Source organism: Haliotis rubra, unplaced genomic scaffold (assembly GCF_003918875.1).
Source record: "Haliotis rubra isolate DU_JTF1 unplaced genomic scaffold, ASM391887v1 Scf894, whole genome shotgun sequence".
Taxonomy (NCBI): Eukaryota; Metazoa; Mollusca; class Gastropoda; order Lepetellida; family Haliotidae; genus Haliotis; species Haliotis rubra.
This window is the reverse complement of record NW_025767628.1, coordinates 178,286-200,012: the sequence shown is the minus strand read 5'-3', so window position 1 is coordinate 200,012 and position 21,727 is coordinate 178,286. Positions and strand designations below refer to the sequence as shown.

The following is a 21,727-nucleotide window of genomic DNA, read 5'->3' as shown; positions in this document are numbered from 1 at the left end:
CACATCCCCACATGTGTAAACAGCCACATCCCCACATGTGTAAACAGCCACATCACCACATATGTAAACAGCGATGCTCCACATGCGTAAACAGTGACACATCACATGTGTAAACAGCCACATCCCCCACATGTGTAAACAGCCACATCCCCACATGTGTAAACAGCCACATTCCCAGATGTGTAAACAGCCACATCACCACATCTGTAAACAGCGACACTCCACATTTGTAAACAGTGACACATCACATGTGTAAACAGCAATACTCCACATGTGTAAACAATCACATCCCCACATGTGTAAAAAGCCACATCACCACATCTGTAAACAGCGACACTCCACATGTGTAAACAACCACACCCCACATGTGTAAACAGCCATATCCCCACATGTGTAAACAGCCACATCCCCCACATCTGTAAACAGCCACATCCCCACGTGTAAACAGCCACATCCCCACATGTGTAAACAGCCACATCACCACATGTGTAAACAGCCACATCACCACATTTGTAAACAGTGACACATCACGTGTAAACAGCGATACTCCACATGTGTAAACAATCACATCCCCACATGTGTAAACAGCCACATCCCCACATGTGTAAACAGCCACATCACCACATATGTAAACAGCGATGCTCCACATGCGTAAACAGTGACACATCACATGTGTAAACAGCCACATCCCCCACATGTGTAAACAGCCACATCCCCACATGTGTAAACAGCCACATTCCCAGATGTGTAAACAGCCACATCACCACATCTGTAAACAGCGACACTCCACATTTGTAAACAGTGACACATCACATGTGTAAACAGCAATACTCCACATGTGTAAACAATCACATCCCCACATGTGTAAAAAGCCACATCACCACATCTGTAAACAGCGACACTCCACATGTGTAAACAACCACACCCCACATGTGTAAACAGCCATATCCCCACATGTGTAAACAGCCACATCCCCACATTTGTAAACAGCCACATCCCCACATTTGTAAACAGCGACACTCCACATTTGTAAACAGTGACACATCATATGTGTAAACAGTAATACTCCACATGTGTAAACAATCACATCCCCACATGTGTAAACAGCGACACCCCACACTTGTAAATAGCCACATCCCCACATCTGTAAATAGCCAATTCCTCACATCTTTAAACAGCCACATCCCCACATCTGTAAAAGCCACATCCCCACATGTGTAAACAACAACACCCCACATGTGTAAACAGCCACATCCCCTCGTGTGTAAACAGCAACACCCCACATCTGTAAAAAGCCACATCCCCACATCTGTAAACAGCCACATCCACACATGTGTAAAACAGCGACATCCCCACATGTGTAAACAACAACACCCCACATGTGTAAACAGCGACATCCCCTCGTGTGTAAACAACAACACCCCACATGTGTAAACAGCGACATCCCCTCGTGTGTAAACAACAACACCCCACATGTGTAAACAGCGACATCCCCTCGTGTGTAAACAGCACCCCACATGTGTAAACAGCGACATCCCCTCGTGTGTAAACAACAACACCCCACATGTGTAAACAGCGACATCCCCTCGTGTGTAAACAGCACCCCACATGTGTAAACAACTACATCCCACATGTGTAAACAGCAGCACCCCACATGTGTAAACAACACCCCACATGTGTAAACAACCACATCCCACATGTGTAATCAACAACACCCCACATCTGTAAACAGCCACATCCCACATGTGTAAACGGCGACATCCCCACATGTGTAAACAACACCCCACATGTGTAAACAACACCCCACATGTGTAAACAGCGACATCCCCTCGTGTGTAAACAACACCCCACATGTGTAAACAACTACATCCCACATGTGTAAACAGCAGCACCCCACATGTGTAAACAACAACACCCCACATGTGTAAACAACAACACCCCACATGTGTAAACAGCAGCACCCCACATGTGTAAACAACCACACCCCACATGTGTAAACAACACCCCACATGTGTAAACAACAACACGCCACATGTGTAAACAACCACATCCCACATGTGTAATCAACAACACCCCACATGTGTAAACAACCACATCCCACATGTGTAAACGGCGACATCCCCACATGTGTAAACAACCACATCCCACATGTGTACCAGCAAAGTTGTTGAGAAATGAATCCTGTCACCTTTTGCAGTCACTGAAAGTCGGCGGAACTGGAACTTACTACCTAGGAAACCGCATCATTGGGAGGTAAGGCCTTTGCTACCTGTTTGTGGTAATCTCAGAACAATCACATGCAAACTTATCTCGCAAAGGAAGAGGTTGGGTAAGGACCCTTTTGATCGACTGGACACTTAAGAATGAAAAATATAACTGAAAAATGGTAATTTTTCAATTTTTGAGAGAAAATCTGTGAGTCAGTTCTTGACCCAAGATGAATGATATATGTTTGCATTGTTTTTATGTCATCTTCACAGAAAATCAGAAGGGTATATAATTATTAGTATTTCAAAGACAAAAAGGGTTACATACTTCCTTTCAAACGTTTAGACTCACTTAAAACACTCACTATATGTAATGTGTATATATATATAATATATGGTTACATCGAAGATTGATTTCTCCACTAACTTGGGGGAACCAACTGCAAACCTTATGCAGATGAATTGCATGATCAGATTGCTGAAAAGCATGTGCAAATATCGTGCATGTGAACTAGTGGTGGTCAGATTAATTGAAATAATCAAAGATGGTCGCAGTGACCTAACGACCAAGCAATCGATCACATTTTCTCATAATCAAACACAAACGATTTTGGATTTGCTGTTTTAGTCTTTGAAACCCTTGACGATGGAACATACCTTAGAAGGCCTGAAACATGTCTAATCCTTAGAAACCTCACTCCAGGATGTTTATGTTCATGATGTATTAGTCATTACTTTAAAGTAGCAAGTTGCATCATTTTACATTGGATGTGAAATTTGCAAATGCAAATGCACAGTTTCTTAAAAAATCAGAGTACCACATAACAGCATTGTTTCACAAGAAAATCAAAGTGATGATAAAGTAGAGGAAGATTGTGACGAGAATACGCCAGCCAGCCAGCCAGACATTAACATCAAATCAGGTGAGATCTCACATTGAAGATCTTATTTATCACTTTGAAAATGTCGGCGACCTCACAAACCTGGAGCTGTTGTTAAAAATCCAAGCAGCGAATAACAACTCTGTCCGTCAACAATTATCATTCAAAGACTTTTTCAAGCCGATGTAATTTATGTCATGTTATGTTATGCAAGATGTTATGTTAAATAAAGATGTAGTTATGTTTCAATGTTATTTTTAGTTGTTTTGTTTTTCACATGTAGCCGACCGCCTAGGTCCTGATTCAGATATTCGAATGATTCGTTTGTCCGAACAAAAAGTGTTCGGATAAACAAGGTCTGACTGTATACCTATCTACAATAACAACCTGAATAGAAAAATCTTTAAAATGACGATAACCAATTTTTTTCGATGATTGTTCGTTGGTAATGAACCAATCATCAACCAGAGGCCCAGATAAGCTGCGTATCTTGGTAAAATGTGTATAGAAAATTTCCAATTACGCTTTGAAAAATAATTATTGCGTACCAATTACGCATTTAAAATGTTAGATACGCAAAAAGTTTAAAACAAATGCGTACGGAATATATTTATAAAAATCGCTTGCGTAATGAAAAAGTCATCGATTGCTATCAAGTTGTACTGTTAGTATAGGACTAGTGTTGTACTGTCAGTAAAGGATGAGTGATTTTGTATGAAATCATTTCCATTATATTTAAGTTGGTTTTGATTAGGTATGACATGAGGCAGAACATATCTGCTCAGTAAACTTATTCAATGACATAATACTTAGGTGAGTAAAATGACTGAAATACGCACATATTTGAAAGCAGTGGGTAACGGAAAATGAAATACCCACTCAACATTCATAATACCCACTCCAAAAAAATACAGTGGGTACAGTACCTACATGAGCTAAATCTTATCTGGAGCTTTGATCAACTATGCGATTTCAACCAATTCCCATCACTAATGTGAACAGCTGAGTTTTTGTGTAAAGTTTTGTTAAGAATTCGCCAATTTTCACTGATTTTTATCATGTATTGACCTCATGATAATAATTATTCAACGTTACGAATTTGTTATGCAATACATCAGTTCACGTGTAAACAGTAACAGTATGGAATATTTTGCAAAATATAGTTTAGAGCAGTTGCCTGAAGTAAGTGGCTATATTTACACTAGTGAGTCTAACCTTTTGAAAGGAAGTATAGAAACAGTTTCAATGTAGGAGAATATACTTTAGGAAATGTTTAATCCTATAAATGCCTTGGTGTTGACTTGCAAAAATAATCTCATTCTTTTTCATAGAGATCGTCCTTGGGGTACATATATGCATTTTCTGCGGCTGAAAATGTCATGTGACAGTTGTATCAATGTTTTAATAAAAATATTGTACAATAAATAAAAATCTTTTTTATTTATTTTACGGCCCCCACCACGTGGAGTTACCCCCCTGCTATGCATGCGCAGCCAACCAGGTAAGCACCTAGGCCCGTATCATCATTCCTTCTGCTGTCACTCTAGCGTTCACACGTGTTTCCAAAGAGTTACAAGCTGATTTACTTCTTATCGGAAGAATGTCTGAGACTTCAACTACTGTATGTATGGCCTTTATTCGTTCTTGAGAAACGTTTTCTGGACTTTGCAGTCAGTTACTGTAATCGTACAGGGTGCAATTTTCGCGGAAAGTTCACAAAAGACCTATTAGCGCAGTAGTTTTTTCGCGCATTTCAAACGCCTGAGTGATGGTGTCCATCACAAAGTTGTTATCTGAGAGAATAAACAAATTGCATGTTGTTCCTACTTAAGTATTTGTCATGACTTGACCAAGAATAATTCGCTTGGTATGATTATTCGCGCACAATCATTTTGCGCTAAAAGCGCGAAAATTAATCCCATGCGAAAATAACTCTGATTACAGTATTTCTCTTTTATGTGACTTTGTATTAAACTTTTACGCTAGCTTTCCCGTGGTTTACGCACGTGATGCTATTCCATGGCGGGAAGTTTGGCGTGCCACATGGTTGAAATATTGCGTTATTAACCAAGTATTTCATGTCGCGTTGTCACATTCACGTAATTTTCAATGTTTTGTATGTGTATATTTATGCTGTTGTGTTAAGCCGTTAGCTACATGCTTGCATGTTTGCTTTCAGGCGTTTACGGAGTGTACTGCCTGCGGGCAAAATATCCCTCGCTCAGATAAGCATGTTAAATGCTTATGCTGTCTTGAGAAGGCAGGGCATAACCCTGACATCTGTGAATTGTGTATGGGCTTTTCCCCCCGGGCCCAGAAGAGACGGGCGGCTGACTTCCTTTTTTACAAGGAATGCGTGAGGCGGGAGGGGACTTGACCCAGGAGGTTCCCCTGTCCAAGACCAAAAAGGCTAAATCTAAGTCGACTTCGCATAAGTCACACTCTCAGAGGGGGAGGGTTCGCTCCCAGTCCCCCTCTCAGTTTTGGAGCAGGGTCCGTTGAGGATTCCTGGGATTCCGGTCCCTTCGCCACCCCGCCCCATGGGAGCTGGGGAGCCAGTTCTGTCCGGGCTTCCTCCCGTGTCTCGGGACCGGGGTTCGAGTGTGGTGTTAGTTAACAGAGCTGAGAGTTCTTTCGACTCTTCCCTTCCCGCGGTGTGTGTGGCTCGGCCTACCGCCGGGTCGGGGTTCAGCTCCTCTTCACGTGGAGATCCGAATTCTGACTCGGGCCTTGGTGCCGAGTCTGTGGAGGTTGGGTCATCAACCTCAAGAAATCCGACCTGGTACCCACCCAGGATTTGTTTTTTCTCGGGACGCGGTTCACAACTCAACAGGGTCTTGTCTCTTTGTCGCCCGACCGGGTCACCAGAGTACGGGAGATTGTGTCTTCGTTCCTCTCCCAGCCCCAGGCACCAGCGCGGACTTGGCTTCGTCTACTGAGTCATATGCCGTCAACTACCTCTGTCGTGTGTCGGGCGCGGTTGAGGATGCGCCATATACAGCAAGCTTTCGCGAGTCTGTGGACTCACTCTGAGGATCTGGAGAAGTGTCTCACAGTCCCCAGGTGGTTGTCTCCTCACCTTCAGTGGTGGACCAATGTCTGGAATCTCTCGAAGGGGGTCCCTTTGGAAATCCCGACGCCAGCTCTTACAGTTCAAACCGATGCGCCCCTCGCAGGCTGGAGGGGTGTTCTGGGCAGTCTGTCGGTGTCCGGACTCTAGTCCGAAGCCTAGGCCCGCCTTCACATCGATGTCTTAGAACTGAGAGCTGTACGGATGGTTTTTGAGCGCTTCCGGGAGCATGTTCAGGGCCAGGTGGTTTGTCTTCAGTTGGACAACCGTATGGCCATGACGTACATCCTGAAGCAAGGCGGCACGGTGTCCATAGCGCTCCTAAGGGAGACGTGGGAATTTCCCCTCTGGTGCAACCAGTGCGACTGTCAAGTTATTCCTGTGTATCTCCCGGGGCTGGAGAACGTGAGAGCAGACGCTCTCTCTCGCCGGATCCTGGCCCCGCAGGAGTGGATGCTAGACCGGCAGATATTTGGAGTTATCTCCCAGTTGTATCTGTTGTTCCAGGTGGATCTGTTTGCGTCCGGCGCAGATACCCGTGTTCTGCTCTCGAATACCAGACCAGAGGGTGTTGGCTTCCGATGCCTTCCTGCTGGATTGGACGGGCAAGGTGCTGTTGGCGTTTCCGCCTCTACCACTCATTCCCCGGGTCCTCTCTCAGCTGTCCACCCAGCCAGCTCGGCTGCTTGTGCTACTGGCACCGCTATGGCCGTCACAGAGTTGTTTTCCGGTAATTCTCAGGTTTCTGGCTCAGCCCCCTGTTCTATTACCTTTGCGACCGGACATTCTCACTCAGAACGGCGTGCCATACCCTAATCCAAGGATTCAGTGGGTGGCTTGGCCTCTGTCAGGTCTCGCCTCGAAGCACGTGGAATTCCTGCAGCAGTTGCAGACACAATTCGAGGAGTTTCGAAGAGTTTCTGCAAGCCCGTTTGGAAGAAGTCTTGGCGGCTTTGACCATTCGTGGCTACTCCACCACTATTTCCACTTTCCACAGCCCTGTCTATGGTGCACTTCTGGGGCAGCACCCTCTTATGCAGCGCTTCTTAGCTGGTGTGGATCGGGTTCGACCTGCTGTCAGGCGTACCAGCCCACCTTGGGATATGTCAATCGTGCTAGATTGGCTGTCCGGTCCTACTTTCTCACGTCTATCGGCTTTTTCCATTCAGCTGTTAACATGGAAGGCCGTATTTCTGGTGGCGGTAACATCTGGGCAAATCGTTGGCGACTAACATGCTTTGTGTTCCATCCAGATCATGTCAGTATTCGCCTCCTGGATACTTACCGTCCGAAGATTGATTACGCTTTCCATGTGACTGCTCCTATCGAACTTCTTACTCTTACCCAGCCTTCCACATCTGGAACCACTGCAACGAGCACTCACTCGTTGGATGTCCGTAAGACCCTCAAGGTCTGTATCAACTGAACACAAGAGATCCGTACGGGTACCCATCTGTTCTGCTGTTACGTTGGCGGGAAGGCTGGGATGCCGGCTTGCAAACAGACCCTATCACGCTGGCTTGTATCGGACATTTGTCGTGCTTATCAGGCTAAGGGCAAGCCTCCCCCTGAGGGGTTAAAGGCTCACTCGGTCAGGGTAGTGGCCACTTCAAGGCTTTTGCATCGGCATTGCCCATTGAAGAGATATGCTCTGCCGCTATTTGGAGCAGGCCTAGCACTTTTATAAGGCACTATCAGCTTGATACACATTCCCATGACCGAGCGCGTTTTGGCCGTTCTGTTCTCTCCAATGGACAGTGTCCTGCCACCCTGACCGAGTGAGTCTTGGTTATCTGGACAGATGACGCTGTTTTCAATTGTGTATAATTGATATATCCGCTGTTATCATATCTAACTACTTTCGATTTCTCTCATGAGATTATGGTCGGTTGTGAGTTGATTTTCCCCCTTACGGTGCTCTTTTAAAAATTTCACCATGTGGGCGGGGTTTTTACTTTTGCACAGTGTGCAAACTGTTTTGCTTAACTTGTGAGGTCGGGTCTCAGTACGTTCCTCCTTGTCGGTTACCTTCCCATCATGTCTCTCACGGAAGCTTCGGGACACGTGACAGGTTAGTGTTGTGGCATCTGTTACTTTCTTCCTAACGATCGCTATTTATGTGTACTTTGACAGAATTCCCTCCTCCCTAGCCTCCGGTCTTTGGGAGTCTTGAGTTAATGCATATATGTACCCCAAGGACGATCTCTATGAAAAAGAATTAGCTAACCCTGTAGAGGTTCCAATTCTTTGAAGAGAATCGTCCTTGGGGTAGGGCCACCCACCTCCCCGCAATTCTGTTCACTGATTTATTCAGCAGAAGGAATGATGATACGGGCCTAGGTGCTTACCTGGTTGGCTACGCATGTGTAGCAGCGGGGGGAACTCCATGTGGTGGGGGCCGTATAATAAATAAAAAAGATTTTTATTTATTGTACAATATTTGTATTAAAACATTGATACAACTGTCACATGACATTTTCAGCCGCAGAAAATGCATATATGTACCCCAAGGATGATTCTCTTCAAAGAATTGGAAACCTCTACAGGTTTAGCTAAATTTTACTCATATGAAGCAAATGTTATGAGAACAAGGCACTAACAAATGTGTTCAGGGGTGGAAATAACTTTAAAATTACTAGTGTACTCCGGTACAGTGGCACATGTAAAATCACTTGCCCTGATAATTTTTCCACTATACCGGCCGTTTTCTTGTTGATTTTTTAAGTAAACAACATAAGTAACGTTGGAAAGTCAACTGGACACCGGTACAGTATGATATACAAATTTGCTTGCCCAGCAGAAAAAAACACTTGAATTGGACGTTAGGCAATGGGTTATTTCCACCCCTGGTGTTATATTCTATGCTGATGGTAGAAATTACAGCTTTCAGTTACATGTCCACTGCACCTTTCTTTATGGTAGCAACATTCCTTTTCCATCATATTTGTAACAAATATCATGCACACAAATTATTTCAGGGTATGTGAGCACCATATGACATTTAAGAAGGATGATTTGATTGTTGTAATTTATGACAGTGATAAATCAATACCCAATATTGATTTTCATTGCTCTTGGGTTTTCAGCTTAAAACCATAATGACTTGGTTGACACACGTCATCGTATCCCAGTTGTGTAGATCGATGCTTATGATATTGATCACTGGATTGTCTGGTCCAGACTCAATTATTTACAGACCACCACCATATGACTGGAATATTGCTGTGTGCGACGTAAAACAAAACTAAACTCACTCACTCACTCTGTATATGATGAAACTGTTTTTCACAAACGATTCTGCTATATTCATGATATTGGCATTAGTGTTTTTCATTTCAGTCGTACAGGGAAGAATATAAAAGCTGGGAAAAATATCCGCAGATGTGATGATGGCATCGAAAACTTTGATGACTACTGGTCTGAATCAGGTGAAGTACAAACGCTCACAACAGCCATGTCTACAGATAATCGAGAATCTGTGGCAAAACAGGAACTGAAATATCATCACAAATATATTGTTACCTTGGAAATATTTATCATGGTCAATTAAAACTGTGTTGGTACTGTAAGAACAAAGGGATTTTGTGTGAGATATGTTAAAAATCTAAGCCCAAAATATATAGTGTTCTTTAATACTGTCTGCAGTGCTGAATCATTAACTGGTGTATCACTATTAGCAAATATTTGTTTCAGTTTTTGATTGTATATATGATATGGAGCAGTTCAATTACTTATAAACCATAGCTTATTTTTAAAAGTAATTTTCGTATAATTTTTCTCTGGGGTGACTCCCTGCAGAATCCATTGACTCCAAGAGAGTCTTCTCTGCCAGACTCCGTGGTACAATAAGCGAATCATGAACAAGTCATGAACCATTTTTGAACATATTAGACAATGCTGGTACACTATTAATATTGTTCCTTTAGACCACAACCAAGTGCTATTGTAGGTACAACTAAATACACTAAGCCAACAACCATGCGTAGCAAGGAGTAGGAAATATTCACCTGTCAGTCAGCTTTGGTGTATTTTGTAAGTAATCTGCATTTGTGTACTGGTAGTCCAGATTGAACAACAAAAGAATATGGTTTTATGAAGCAAAGGTTAGACAGCATTAAGCTTAAACCCTCCTCCTAAATCCTAAAATGGACCATATCATATCTTCCTCAATACTGTGACGCCCTGGTTCTGAATGTACGCTACTGAAAACAAACCACTTGTCCCTGCTATGCACTCAGAATGCTTTGGAATGCCAGGTGAGCTTCTCTCAGTTCTAGGTGACCAGGGGCTGCTAATACATAGATTCTTAACTGAGCAGTTCGAACTGTGCTTCCTGGGCATGCAGGTACCTTCATTACTATGTAAACACCCCTGGGGCTGTGGATATGCGGAACAAGAGCATCAAAACCTAACTACAAATTCTGTTTCAAGTGGAACAAAATTGGGATAAATTGACATATGCGCTAGTGAATGTCACATTGCCTGGTGACTCGCTCAGCACCAGGTTACACCAACATTGAGGCAGGTGATGACCAGGTGTCCGCCACACAGGATACCAATCCCAGTGTCCACTGCAACAACTTGCCTTGTGGTGACGTCACACAAGAGCTTGTCAACACGAACTAACCATCACCAGTGGCAAAACATGGCGGTAGTCCTCTGTCCGAGGAATGGGGATCGTTGGGCGGACCAGCTATTACTCCGATGCTAGTTGATTGTAGATAGTCATGTGGTTTCGTTTCTGTTATCCTTTATTGATAACATTATTAATACAGGTAAGACACGAGGATTTTAAGAAGTTAAATGCTACGAGTCACCCAGAGAAGAATTGTACAAAAATTACTTAATGGTATTTACAATCAGTGAAGATAATCTCTAATTCAACACCTGTCAAATGTTACGATTGTCATGTCAAAGTTATTCTGATGATTTGTGCATTGAATGTCATGCTCACAGTATAATTCTAACCTTATGCTGTGGTATCTTTACAATTGTAAAGCAATACTTCCTTGCAAATTTTCTGGCAGCTCATTGCCGAGATCAAAGGTCAAGATAATTTGACTGGGTCTGCTGATAACAGTATTTTGTGATAGCAGATTTTGTTTACAGAATCTGAGAGTATACTGTCCTTCCACAGAAGCATTCGTGCTAACGACACCAGGAGCTTTGTGAGTGTTTATATGTCTCTCTTGCAACTTTCTCTCATTCACGCCTTCTTTGTCTGAACATCTGTTCTTCCTCCACAACAAAGTTAGCAGTTGATACTGATGTCGTCATGTCTGCTTGTGTTTTACTTGAAACTCAGAACCTTTGTCATTTTGAAGTATCACCAGTTGCAGCAGAAGAGATGATGCCACCAACTCGTTAGAATTGACTGAATCCATTGTTGCAGTCTTTAGCTTTATATGTTTTGGAAGAGGAGATATTACCTTTATAAAAACCAACAACAGGACTGGCAATTTCCTAACCATCAAGAAGACTATGAATTGCTTATGTTGTGTAGCAATTGAACATTTTGCTTTGGTTGATAAGTAATGTTAAAGAGTGACCGTTGATACTGTGACTGATGGTAATGTTTCAGCTTGGTGCAGATACGCCACAGGAAAGGGATGAAAATATGTAAGTAAAGTCCACCTGGTGCAGTAGAGACATGTTCAGGATTCAGGAAAACACAGACTACATCCACTTTGTGTGAAAAACACAATGCCATTTTAGAAAGTGGTCAAATGTAACATATGTTATATTTCAGATTACATTCTCTCAGTAAAGTACAGATTCTAGTACCTTTTGCAAAAAAAGTACTAGAATCTGTACTTTACTGAGAAAGTGTAATCCCAAATATAACATATGTTACATCCACTTTGTGGATGGAAATAATCTGACTTGTTTGTGTTATGCTGTTATGTCACCAGTAAATATTTAATAACCTTAAGCATCATGATCCTACAGTTATTAGCTTTGTGCATGCTTACTTTAGAACGGAGATTGGTTTATGTAGTTACATATATCACAAAAGAGGGTTTTATGAGTAAATATGTGATAAAGGACCATAACTTACTGTAAACAGTTATCCTCAGATCAGCTTACCTTCATCCCAAGACTTGCTTGTCTCTAAACCTGTTTGCACTTCAGCCTTATAATGTTTTCTGTTGTGTCCTACCACAGTTATGGAATTACTGGTACCAAAAATGTCGTTCCCAAGAGAATTGTTTTGTGGGTAATGTTCCAGTTCCTCCATGACTGGTGAGGATGGATCTGAAGGTGAGGTGGTGATCAACCCGAGACACCGACCTGCTGTCACCGGGTGGGAGAATGGTGGATGGGGGCAGGGTGAGGACTGTGAGGGAGTTGAGCAGGGGGCTGGGGGTGGACATGCCGTAGAGGATGCCTCGAAGCTGGTGGAGGACAACCTTGATGATAGTGCAGAAAGACAGAGGTGCCCAGACACCAGAAGTGTCCAGGGTAGCTACACTCAGCACCAACAATCCTTTGGCCACAAGCAAGCAAATGTCATACCAGAGGACTCTACAGTCTCGAGTTCGAGTGAGCCTCCTGTAAGTCGGAGTGAACAGTGTGATGTAGAGACTGAAATGGAAGATGTAGAATCTAAGCCAGAGTGTACAGAGGACTGCAACCAAAGCACGGTGGAAGTACCCTTGGAACAGTCTTCCCAGTCAAGTAGGTTCATCATGTATACTAGAATGGTGATTTTACTATTGTGAAATATAATATTTTTCAATGTTGCATTAAGCGACAAAGTACCTGCAAAGATCTGGGTTAGAATTGGTCTTCAGCTACCCATGGTTTGCAAAAGGGGCAACTAAGAGGATCAGTTGTTCTGTTTGCTGACGTAGTTCTTTGTCATCGTATAGCATTTATGTATACTGAACTGCAAAAGAAATGTCACACCGATAGAGGTTTCTTAAAGCACACAGTATAATTTGCTCTAAGTAACAATCAAAACGGATTATTAAGTTCAAACTTGACAAATATGGTTAACACATTTTCAGGAATCACATTTAGATTTCACTCCCAAATCACCAAAAATGGTACCATTAATATAGTCAGTATCGTGTGTGGCCTCCATGGGCATCGATGACGGCATTGCATTGTCTGTACATGGAATGAATTTGCCAGTTGAGGAAGCCATAGGCACTTGGGTCCATACTCTGCAAAATGCCTGATGGAGTCCAGCCACTGTTGTCGGCCTTGGGTGGAGATCCTTCAGTCTTCTTTAAATCTCGTCCCAAAGGTGTTCTATTGGACTTAAATCCAAGTGCAGGCCATTGTATGGTTTGAATGCCATGTTGTCTCAGGAATTCCAATGTTGCTCTGGCAGTGTGAGCATGAGCATTGTCTTGCTGGAAGATATGATTTCTGTGACGTCCAAAATGTGGTACAACATGGGGTCTTATGACTTGGTCTATACAGTGAGCAGCTGTCACGCCATTTCCTCGTCCTAGACTGAGATTTTGGAACACCACGGGGCCAACTCTCTGGTTCAGACCAATTGCACCCCACACCACGATGCTTGGACCACCCCACAAGTCTCTTTCAACAATACACTCATTGAAAAAACGTTTCCCATGCCAGGGCTACAGATAAGGGGTGTACAGCCATAATGTATGCCTCAAAATCAATGAAGTACAACATAATATAAGATTTCAAGCGTATCATGTACAGACATAAATACCTTTGTACATCTAACATTTAATTTCCGTGCATATCCTTCAAATGGAAATCTATTTCGGATAAATACTTGTTGTCAAGAGTTTCTTTTGTGAAACGGGATTTGACACATGAGGAAATCCCGCCAGTGGGAATCCCTTGCGATCCATGCAACAATATGCATCACTATTTTTGATTGGCTAAAAAATACACTGTTCCTATTTATATCCAATATATCGGACCTGACATTTCGCGCATCACACGGTCGCTCAGTTATTTCTCACTCGTCTTCAAATACAAATACATGGTTTGAAATAGTGTTCGATGAATCATCCAGACAAACCACATCACCAACTCGCTCACACAAAAACATGTCAGTACTCCTTCAAAATTCCCAGTACACGTCCACTTGTGATATGATGTGTAAGTACACCCACACCCCCAAAAGTTATCCGGAGCCCTGCATGCCTTCTCCATACTCTCACTCTGGGAGCGGTGAGGTAGCTTAGTGGTTACGGTGTTTGCTCATCATGCCGAAGAGATTTCTTCTGCGCAAACGTCGACGCACTGTATCAGCATTGATGGGTCTGCTGTGAGTCCCAATGGTCTGGCGTGCTGTTTCCGTTGCCCTGGTGAAGCGATCCTGCAGATGGTCTTGACGATCTTGATGGTGTTAGTGGCCTAATGTCACTCCTGCAGTCGGTAGATTGTCCTAACATGAAAGTTAAAATGATTGGCTACCCTCCGTGTAATCTGTCCAACTTGCAATCGTCCCAAGGGTTGGTTCCTCTGATCTCTCGTAAGTCGTGGCATGGCGATTGTATCAAAACAAGAATGATTTCAGGCGAATTTGTTACACATTTTCACTGGTAGGGTAGTCACGATATGCACATTCATTTTCATTTTCACGAATGTCATACAGAACCTTTTACCACATCTGCCATTTTAGGTGCATTTGGTCAATATGCTTTTTCATCAGAAAACACACTGATGTTGGTAAAAACTGTCAATTTGACTTAAAAACTTGTTAACAAAATGGTACAATCATAATAAAAACACCACCTTGTAAAAACAAAATTTAGCATTAGCTTTTGAAAGGTAGCGTTTCTTTTGTGGTTCAGTATATATCAATGCCTGTGGTGTCAATCACTGAATTGTCTTTTTCTGACTTGCTTATTTACAGACCATGGCTTGACTATTTCTGAGTGGCATTAAACAACAAATATAATATATGTGATATATTCACAATGGGACAGCCTCAAAGCCACTAGTGAATGAAATTATTTGCAAATTTCCATAACATAAAGATTTTATCTGGAAAATAAGATCTTGAAAGTTGTACAACATGTTTAATAGTCCAATATTGTTCCATTTGTCTGTTCAGCATGTAGTGAAAGCAGCCAAGATGATGACGTGACAGGAACTGTCCTCAAGAGACCTGACTCCCTGGGTCGCAGCCGACTGAGTCACATCATGCAGCTACAGCCTCACGGGGAAGAGAAACATGTCACCACTAAGGCTGCCAGCATACAGTTGGAGATTGTCCAAAAGGTTACCTGACAAAGAATTGTGGCTATTCTAGTATGAGGACTTTGAAAGCTTTTCTATTTTTCCTTATCCTGACTCATGCTTATTTGCTTTCTCATCCTCTCTTCTGAACGGTCAAGTGGAAACTTGAATCCCTTCAATTCCCTTGAAGTGAACGTACAATCACTCACCCTGAATTACCTCCCTTTTCCCGCCAAAACTAGCACGTGACCTGCCATGCCTTGCTCCTCACTCTCTCCTCTATCGCCCAAGTGGACGGTTGGGCGGTCACTTCAGGGTCCCTTCGCGGCTTATAACTTCAAATATTTTGGATATATAGCACAAATTCTTCCGTGATTGTGTTTCTAAATATGTTGTTTATCATTGTATGTCCAATTAATTCACAATTTCACTTCATTCCAGGTGACTATTTGTTCACATGTTTTCAATGTAGCCTCGACACTCGCCCTACACAGAAACTGCTCTATATCATCTATAATGGAAGGCTGCTTTTGGAAGTCGGACACTGTCTTCGCTAATCACTACCTGAGAGACATCTCCACAGAAGACGTATCAGGGATACACCAGTTCGGCCCTCTAGTCGTAGCGCAACAACTCACTGTACCGGCCAGACATTGAAGAAACTCACCCTTGTCACGCAGATTCGTTGACGCCAGGCAACTGTCCATTGCCACCGGCGCATGAGTGATACATAGACTCAGTTATGGTAATGTTCTTACCTTAACCGATGGGTCGCGATTCCAGTTTCGGTAAAGTTCTTACCGTAACATATTGGGTCGTTGCAGATATCTAGACAACCAGGCGTCTAGTATACTAAATCCACAAAACTTAAGAAGTTTACTTCTAATACGAATGTATAAGAAGGTGGTCCCCCGACAAGCATCAAGAAATACTGAAGTTAGCCACAGAAGAAGAAATTCCCAGGGGGTATATATATCAAGCGAACGCTGACGTGAAGACAATCGTACAGGGAATCCCGTTAGGTGGTTGACCCACCACAGATTCCGTCGGATTCGGTAAACAAATAAGCATGAGTCAGGATAAGGAAAAATATGTAATTTTTATGATAAAATAAATAATTTTTTCTTATCCTGACTCATGGTTATTTGCTTGTCTTCTTCTTCTGGCAAACCTATTTGCTTTCTCATCCTCTCTTCCTAACGGTCAAGTGGAAACTTGAATCCCTTCAATTCCCTTGAAGCGAACGTACAATCACTCACCCTGAATTACCTCCCTTTTCCCGCCAAAACTGGCACGTGACCTGCCATACCTTGCTCCTCACTCTCTCCGATATAAGACCCACACAGGTTTACAGGGAAACCCGTGTGGTGAGAGGGGACGGTTGGGAGGGCTTCATCTCATGAGTCAGGATAAGTATAAAAATGAAATTTTTAGAGTAAAATTAATATTTTTATACTTATCCTGACTCATGCTTATTTGCTTGTCTTCTTCTTCTGGCGAACCTAGTGGAACATGTATATCTCCCAATTGAAGTTCCCTTCAATAAAAGAAATCACTCATTAGTACTCACCACGAGTTACCTCCCTTTCCCCAAGCGCGGGAACGAGGGCGCCACCCAAGCCCATGTGCTTCACTCTCTCCTTCTTCGCCCAGTGAGCTGGACGTGAGAGCACCTGTGTCTCCCAACACACTATATCCTTAATTATATTTAGTTAAGTTCCTCTTATACGTTAGTATAGAGGTAGTACTAGTATAATTATTCAATTTGCATTGATTGTTAATTGTGTTTCTGCTGTTTTAATCACGATTCGCCGTGTTTGTTCAGTAAGCTACATTAATGAAAATTTGCACAGAATGTAAACTACGTTATTCTGATACCGATCCACATTTAAAATGCCCTAGTTGCATTACTCCATGTTCCTTTGATTCTCGTTGTAAATTTTGTATCAATTTACCTATCTCTGCCTTTGACAAATATTTATGTTCCGTTTACAGACGGAAGGCAGATAAATCACGTAAACAGAATTCAAACATCGCTAATAGATCGCATATTAATGTTTCATGTCAACTGTTGACTGAGGACACGCCACCTGCTGGTGGCATGCCTGAGTTTCCCTCGGCGGATAAGCGTGGGACGCAGTCTGCTATGTCCAAGAAGCGACCTGCATCTCAAGAGCTGCCGTCTTCTCAGTCCAAGTCGAGGAAACCATCCATATCATCTCGTACTTTGCGTACACCAAGCTCTACACCTTCATCTAAAGGGAAGTCAACAAAATCTAATAATTTTGCCTCTGATATCTTACCAGTTACAGAATTAGCATTATATGATGATGATATGCCTATTATTATTCCAGAAGTTCGTCACAAGAAACGGCCCGTTTCTGTGACTGTCACCTCAGCGCAGATGAACACACAACAGGAGATGCCAACTCTATCACCAGAAATTTTATCTGAGGGTCCCCGTCACCTCTGCAGAGAGACATCCCTCTTCAACGCAGACCGCTTCAGACGACTTGATCAACCAGATAATGAGGGTGATGGAAGACCGCTACGGCTTACAGAGGCCTCAGAGCCACGGGCCTCAGAGCCCACCCCATATCAAGTCATACAGGGCCTCAGAGCCCGCCTTGGCTTCGCGTAGGGCCTCTGAGCCCATAGACGCGCCTCTGCGAAGGGCAACCCTGCCGGTGAGCTCTTTGCATAAGGTATCCCCAGGCAGCCTCCTCGCTAAGGAGGCTAGAGCCGCACCTATTGCAAGAGGCTTCGGCGAGAAGGCCGCTTAGCCGCACGCACCTTGTCATGCACGAAGAGAAGTCCATGCGAAGCAAGCTCATATGTCGGATCAGACACTGAATCCATACATTAGCGTGGGGCCGAAGGCTAAGTGGTTCTACATCGCCTAGAAGGCGTTGGCGTAGCCCTCAACGTTCGAGAAGTCCACAACGTCTGCGAAGCCATCACTGTTCACGTAGATCACAGTCTCCGCGAAGGATGTCTTCTCCAAGGTCTACATACACTAGCCACTCTTCAGTCCGTTCTCCTCAGTCCTCACATAGATCTTCTTACAGATCTAGGACTCCGACATACAACCATCCATCAGAGGAGGATGATGGTATTGTTTTCTCAGAAGCTGAGATAAGATATTGGATGGTAAACGAATTACAACTGGCCTCTCCCTCTAAGAACGAGGATACAACCCAAACTTACCTCATGAAAGATGATGATGTAGATCATATCACCGTGCCTCCTATGGATCCTATCGCAGCCGTTCCTGCTAATCTGGATACTACTTACGCCAAATCTACTAAAAACCTACCTACCCATTTACCATTCTTCAATGCCAAGAATTTTTATGGACATAATATGGAGCCCTTTTTCAAGACTCAGGAGATTGATGAGAACTTTCAACTAATCAGTGATTCCAAGTCCAGAACTTATAGCATTGATGATCGCAAGATGGCCCAGTTAGATACCATTTCCAGGAGGATGTTTTTCGGACTTAATAGGTCTAGGACTATTAACGAAACTCTCATCACCAAGTTCAAGAACTCTACGGATGAGGAGAGTAGGATGATTTACTCAGCACTACTTATGCAGAAAAAAGATCAACAATTCCTTACAGACCATCTTTCAGCTCTTACTGAAATCACTACTATGACACGTCGGCAAGGCTTACTAGCCTCCTGCTCTTGGAATAAACAATTCACAGAGCCTCTGTACACAGCTCCATGGTCTTCACCGTTACTGTTTGGTGGCAACATTAACAAGGTTTCCAAGGAAGTATCTAAAGATTCTAGAGAAGTTCTCATGATTAAATCTATGGATACGTTAGCCAACGCCTTTAAACAATCAGCACAGAGGTACTCGGGTAAGTCTAAGTTTTCAGGGCTACAGAGGGCCCGGGATAAGAAATTAGCGGCTGTTAATAATCCCAAGAATTCTTTTCACGCTAAGCCCATACAACAAGTTCAGAGGAGGATCAGCTAGAGGCAGATCATCCAGAGGTGCCCGTGGATTTAAACGATGAAAGTCAGGTTCGGAAAGACTGGAGTCTTCCACCCCCAATCGTCCCAGTACAACCTTCTCAAGTGGGTGGACGTCTGCAACTACACTGGGAAAACTGGGGAATACTTCAAGATCCGTATGTATCCAACATCCTTCAGTACGGATATCGTCTACAACTCAAGGCCAAGCCACCGTTAACAGTCGACCCACCAGGGTTCAACGTTCAGCTGGCACTACTACCGATGTTAAGAGAAACAGTTCAGTCTCTACTAAACAAACAGGCCTTAGAAGTTCTCGAGCAGCAAAACATCACACCAGGCTTCTACTCCCCAGTTTTCCTAGTGCCGAAAAAGAATTCCAAAGAGAAGTATCGCCTCATTTACAACATGAGCACCTTCAACAGAGAATTTCTATGCAAACCACCAGCGCTTCGCATGATGATACATTTACCTCAACTCCGTCAGCTAATTCGTCCACTAGATTACATGGTAAGTATAGATCTGCAGGATGCATACCTACACATTCCGATTCATCCCAGGTCAAGGAAATATCTGAGGTTTATGCTAGACGGCATACACTACCAATGGAAAGTACTTCCCTTCGGAATCACTTCGGCCCCTTGGGTATTCACAAGAGTAACCAAGCCTATTGTCTCATACCTACATCGTCAAGGCCTGCGGAGTGCATTTTACCTAGACGACGGTATACAGGTGGATCCAGATCCACAGCGTCTCAGACTACAGCTGGAATTTACAATCAAGCTACTAACACAGTTAGGCTGGTTAGTAAATCTACTCAAGTCGGACCTAGAGCCCACGCAAGATCTGCAGTTTCTAGGTATACGATTCCTTACAGCCCAGAATCGTTTGGTAGTCCCGGAGGACAGATGGATCAAAATACAACAACTGATTCCCCAAGCCCTACTCTCTCCGTTACCACTACGACAGTGGCAGAGTCTACTGGGACTACTCACATCAGCTCAAGACTTGACACTCAGAGGCAGGCTTCAATTGCGTCCATTACAAGTCCTCATCATTGCTCATCTCGAGGACCCTCTACCATTCAGTCTACCAGATTATGTCAAACCACATCTACTCTGGTGGACCAAGAGATTGAATGTCTGCGTAGGCGTCTCCTTAGTAGAGCCGGAATCGGATATACACCTCTACGTGGACGCGTCACTAATAGGCTGGGGAGCCCACCTTACCGGCAGGACAGCGTCAGGCCTATGGAGCATTCAAGAGAGCTTATGTCACATAAATCTGCTAGAGATGCAAGCAGTCATAAACGCCATAAGTCACTGGAGCAACCTGTTACAGAACGCCCAGTTAATGATTCACACAGACAATTCAACAGTGGCGTTTTATGTGAACAAACAAGGGTCAACAAGATCACTGAATCTACTCACCCGATGTTTCAGACTGTTCGGAATTAGTCGACAGTCTAAACATTCATATCAAAGCCTGCCACATTCCAGGAGCATAAAATGTGTTAGCAGACGCTCTCTCTCGGCCGCACCAGCCGTCGCCGACAGAATGGATGCTCCACACAGAGATATTCAATCAGATAATCATGGAAATAGGATCTCCTCTCATAGACCTATTTGCCACCCGATTCAACAATCAACTGACAACTTTCGTATCGCCAGTGCCAGATCCACTAGCTTGGGCAACGGACGCACTAAGCATATCGTGGGAGGGACTAAACGCGTACGCTTTCCCGCCTCCTGCGTTGATCCCACAAGTCTTGCTAAAAATCAGTCAAACGAAGAGCCTCGATCTGATTTTGGTCTCGCCTTACTGGCCAGCGAGAACGTGGTTTCCAGACCTCATACTAGGAATCGGAAAACCACTACTTCAGCTCCCACTGCGCTCCAATCTACTGATACATCCGCACACCAAACAAGTGCACAAAACACCAGAAGCATACCAACTTCACGTGTGGACTGTATCAAAGCATGTTTGAATAAGAGAGGTTATTCCACCAGAGCGGCGAAGGCGGTCACGCTTGCACTACGTAACTCTACTCGTAACTTGTACGATGACAAGTGGCGCAGTTTTGTCAATTATGCTGCTAAGAAAGGATTTTCAGCCAGATTTGCTACACATCCTCAAGTGGCAGAATTCTTGTGTTTCCTACGCCAAACTAAGAATCTGAAAGGATCTACACTATCCACTTATCTTGCAGCCATAAGTTCAGTCATTACTATGAGGACGGGCGTCAAGTTGACTAAAACACCAGAGTTACTCGCCTTATTACGTGCCTTTCGAGCAGCTGGACTGGACCCTCCAAGTGCTGCTAATCCCCACGAAATTAGAGCACTAGCTTCTACTTTAGCTTTACATGGAAATTGTTCATTAAATACCATTATGGAGGGATGTTTTTTG

General features: G+C 43.5%; 1 protein-coding gene across 3 annotated transcripts in view; it reads left to right on the top strand.

Annotated features, from left to right (window-relative positions):
• The window catches only part of LOC124263683 (dentin sialophosphoprotein-like), a 101,435-nt gene that overhangs the window by 13,181 nt on the left and 66,527 nt on the right, over positions 1–21,727 (top strand). For all 3 annotated transcript variants that reach the window (XM_046698338.1, XM_046698337.1, XM_046698339.1), the window contains exons 5-10: positions 2,198–2,253; positions 9,498–9,586; positions 11,268–11,326; positions 11,740–11,777; positions 12,388–12,836; positions 15,211–15,377. In XM_046698338.1, the coding sequence (XP_046554294.1) occupies positions 2,198–2,253; positions 9,498–9,586; positions 11,268–11,326; positions 11,740–11,777; positions 12,388–12,836; positions 15,211–15,377 (858 nt within the window). The remainder of the gene's footprint in view (positions 1–2,197; positions 2,254–9,497; positions 9,587–11,267; positions 11,327–11,739; positions 11,778–12,387; positions 12,837–15,210; positions 15,378–21,727) is intronic.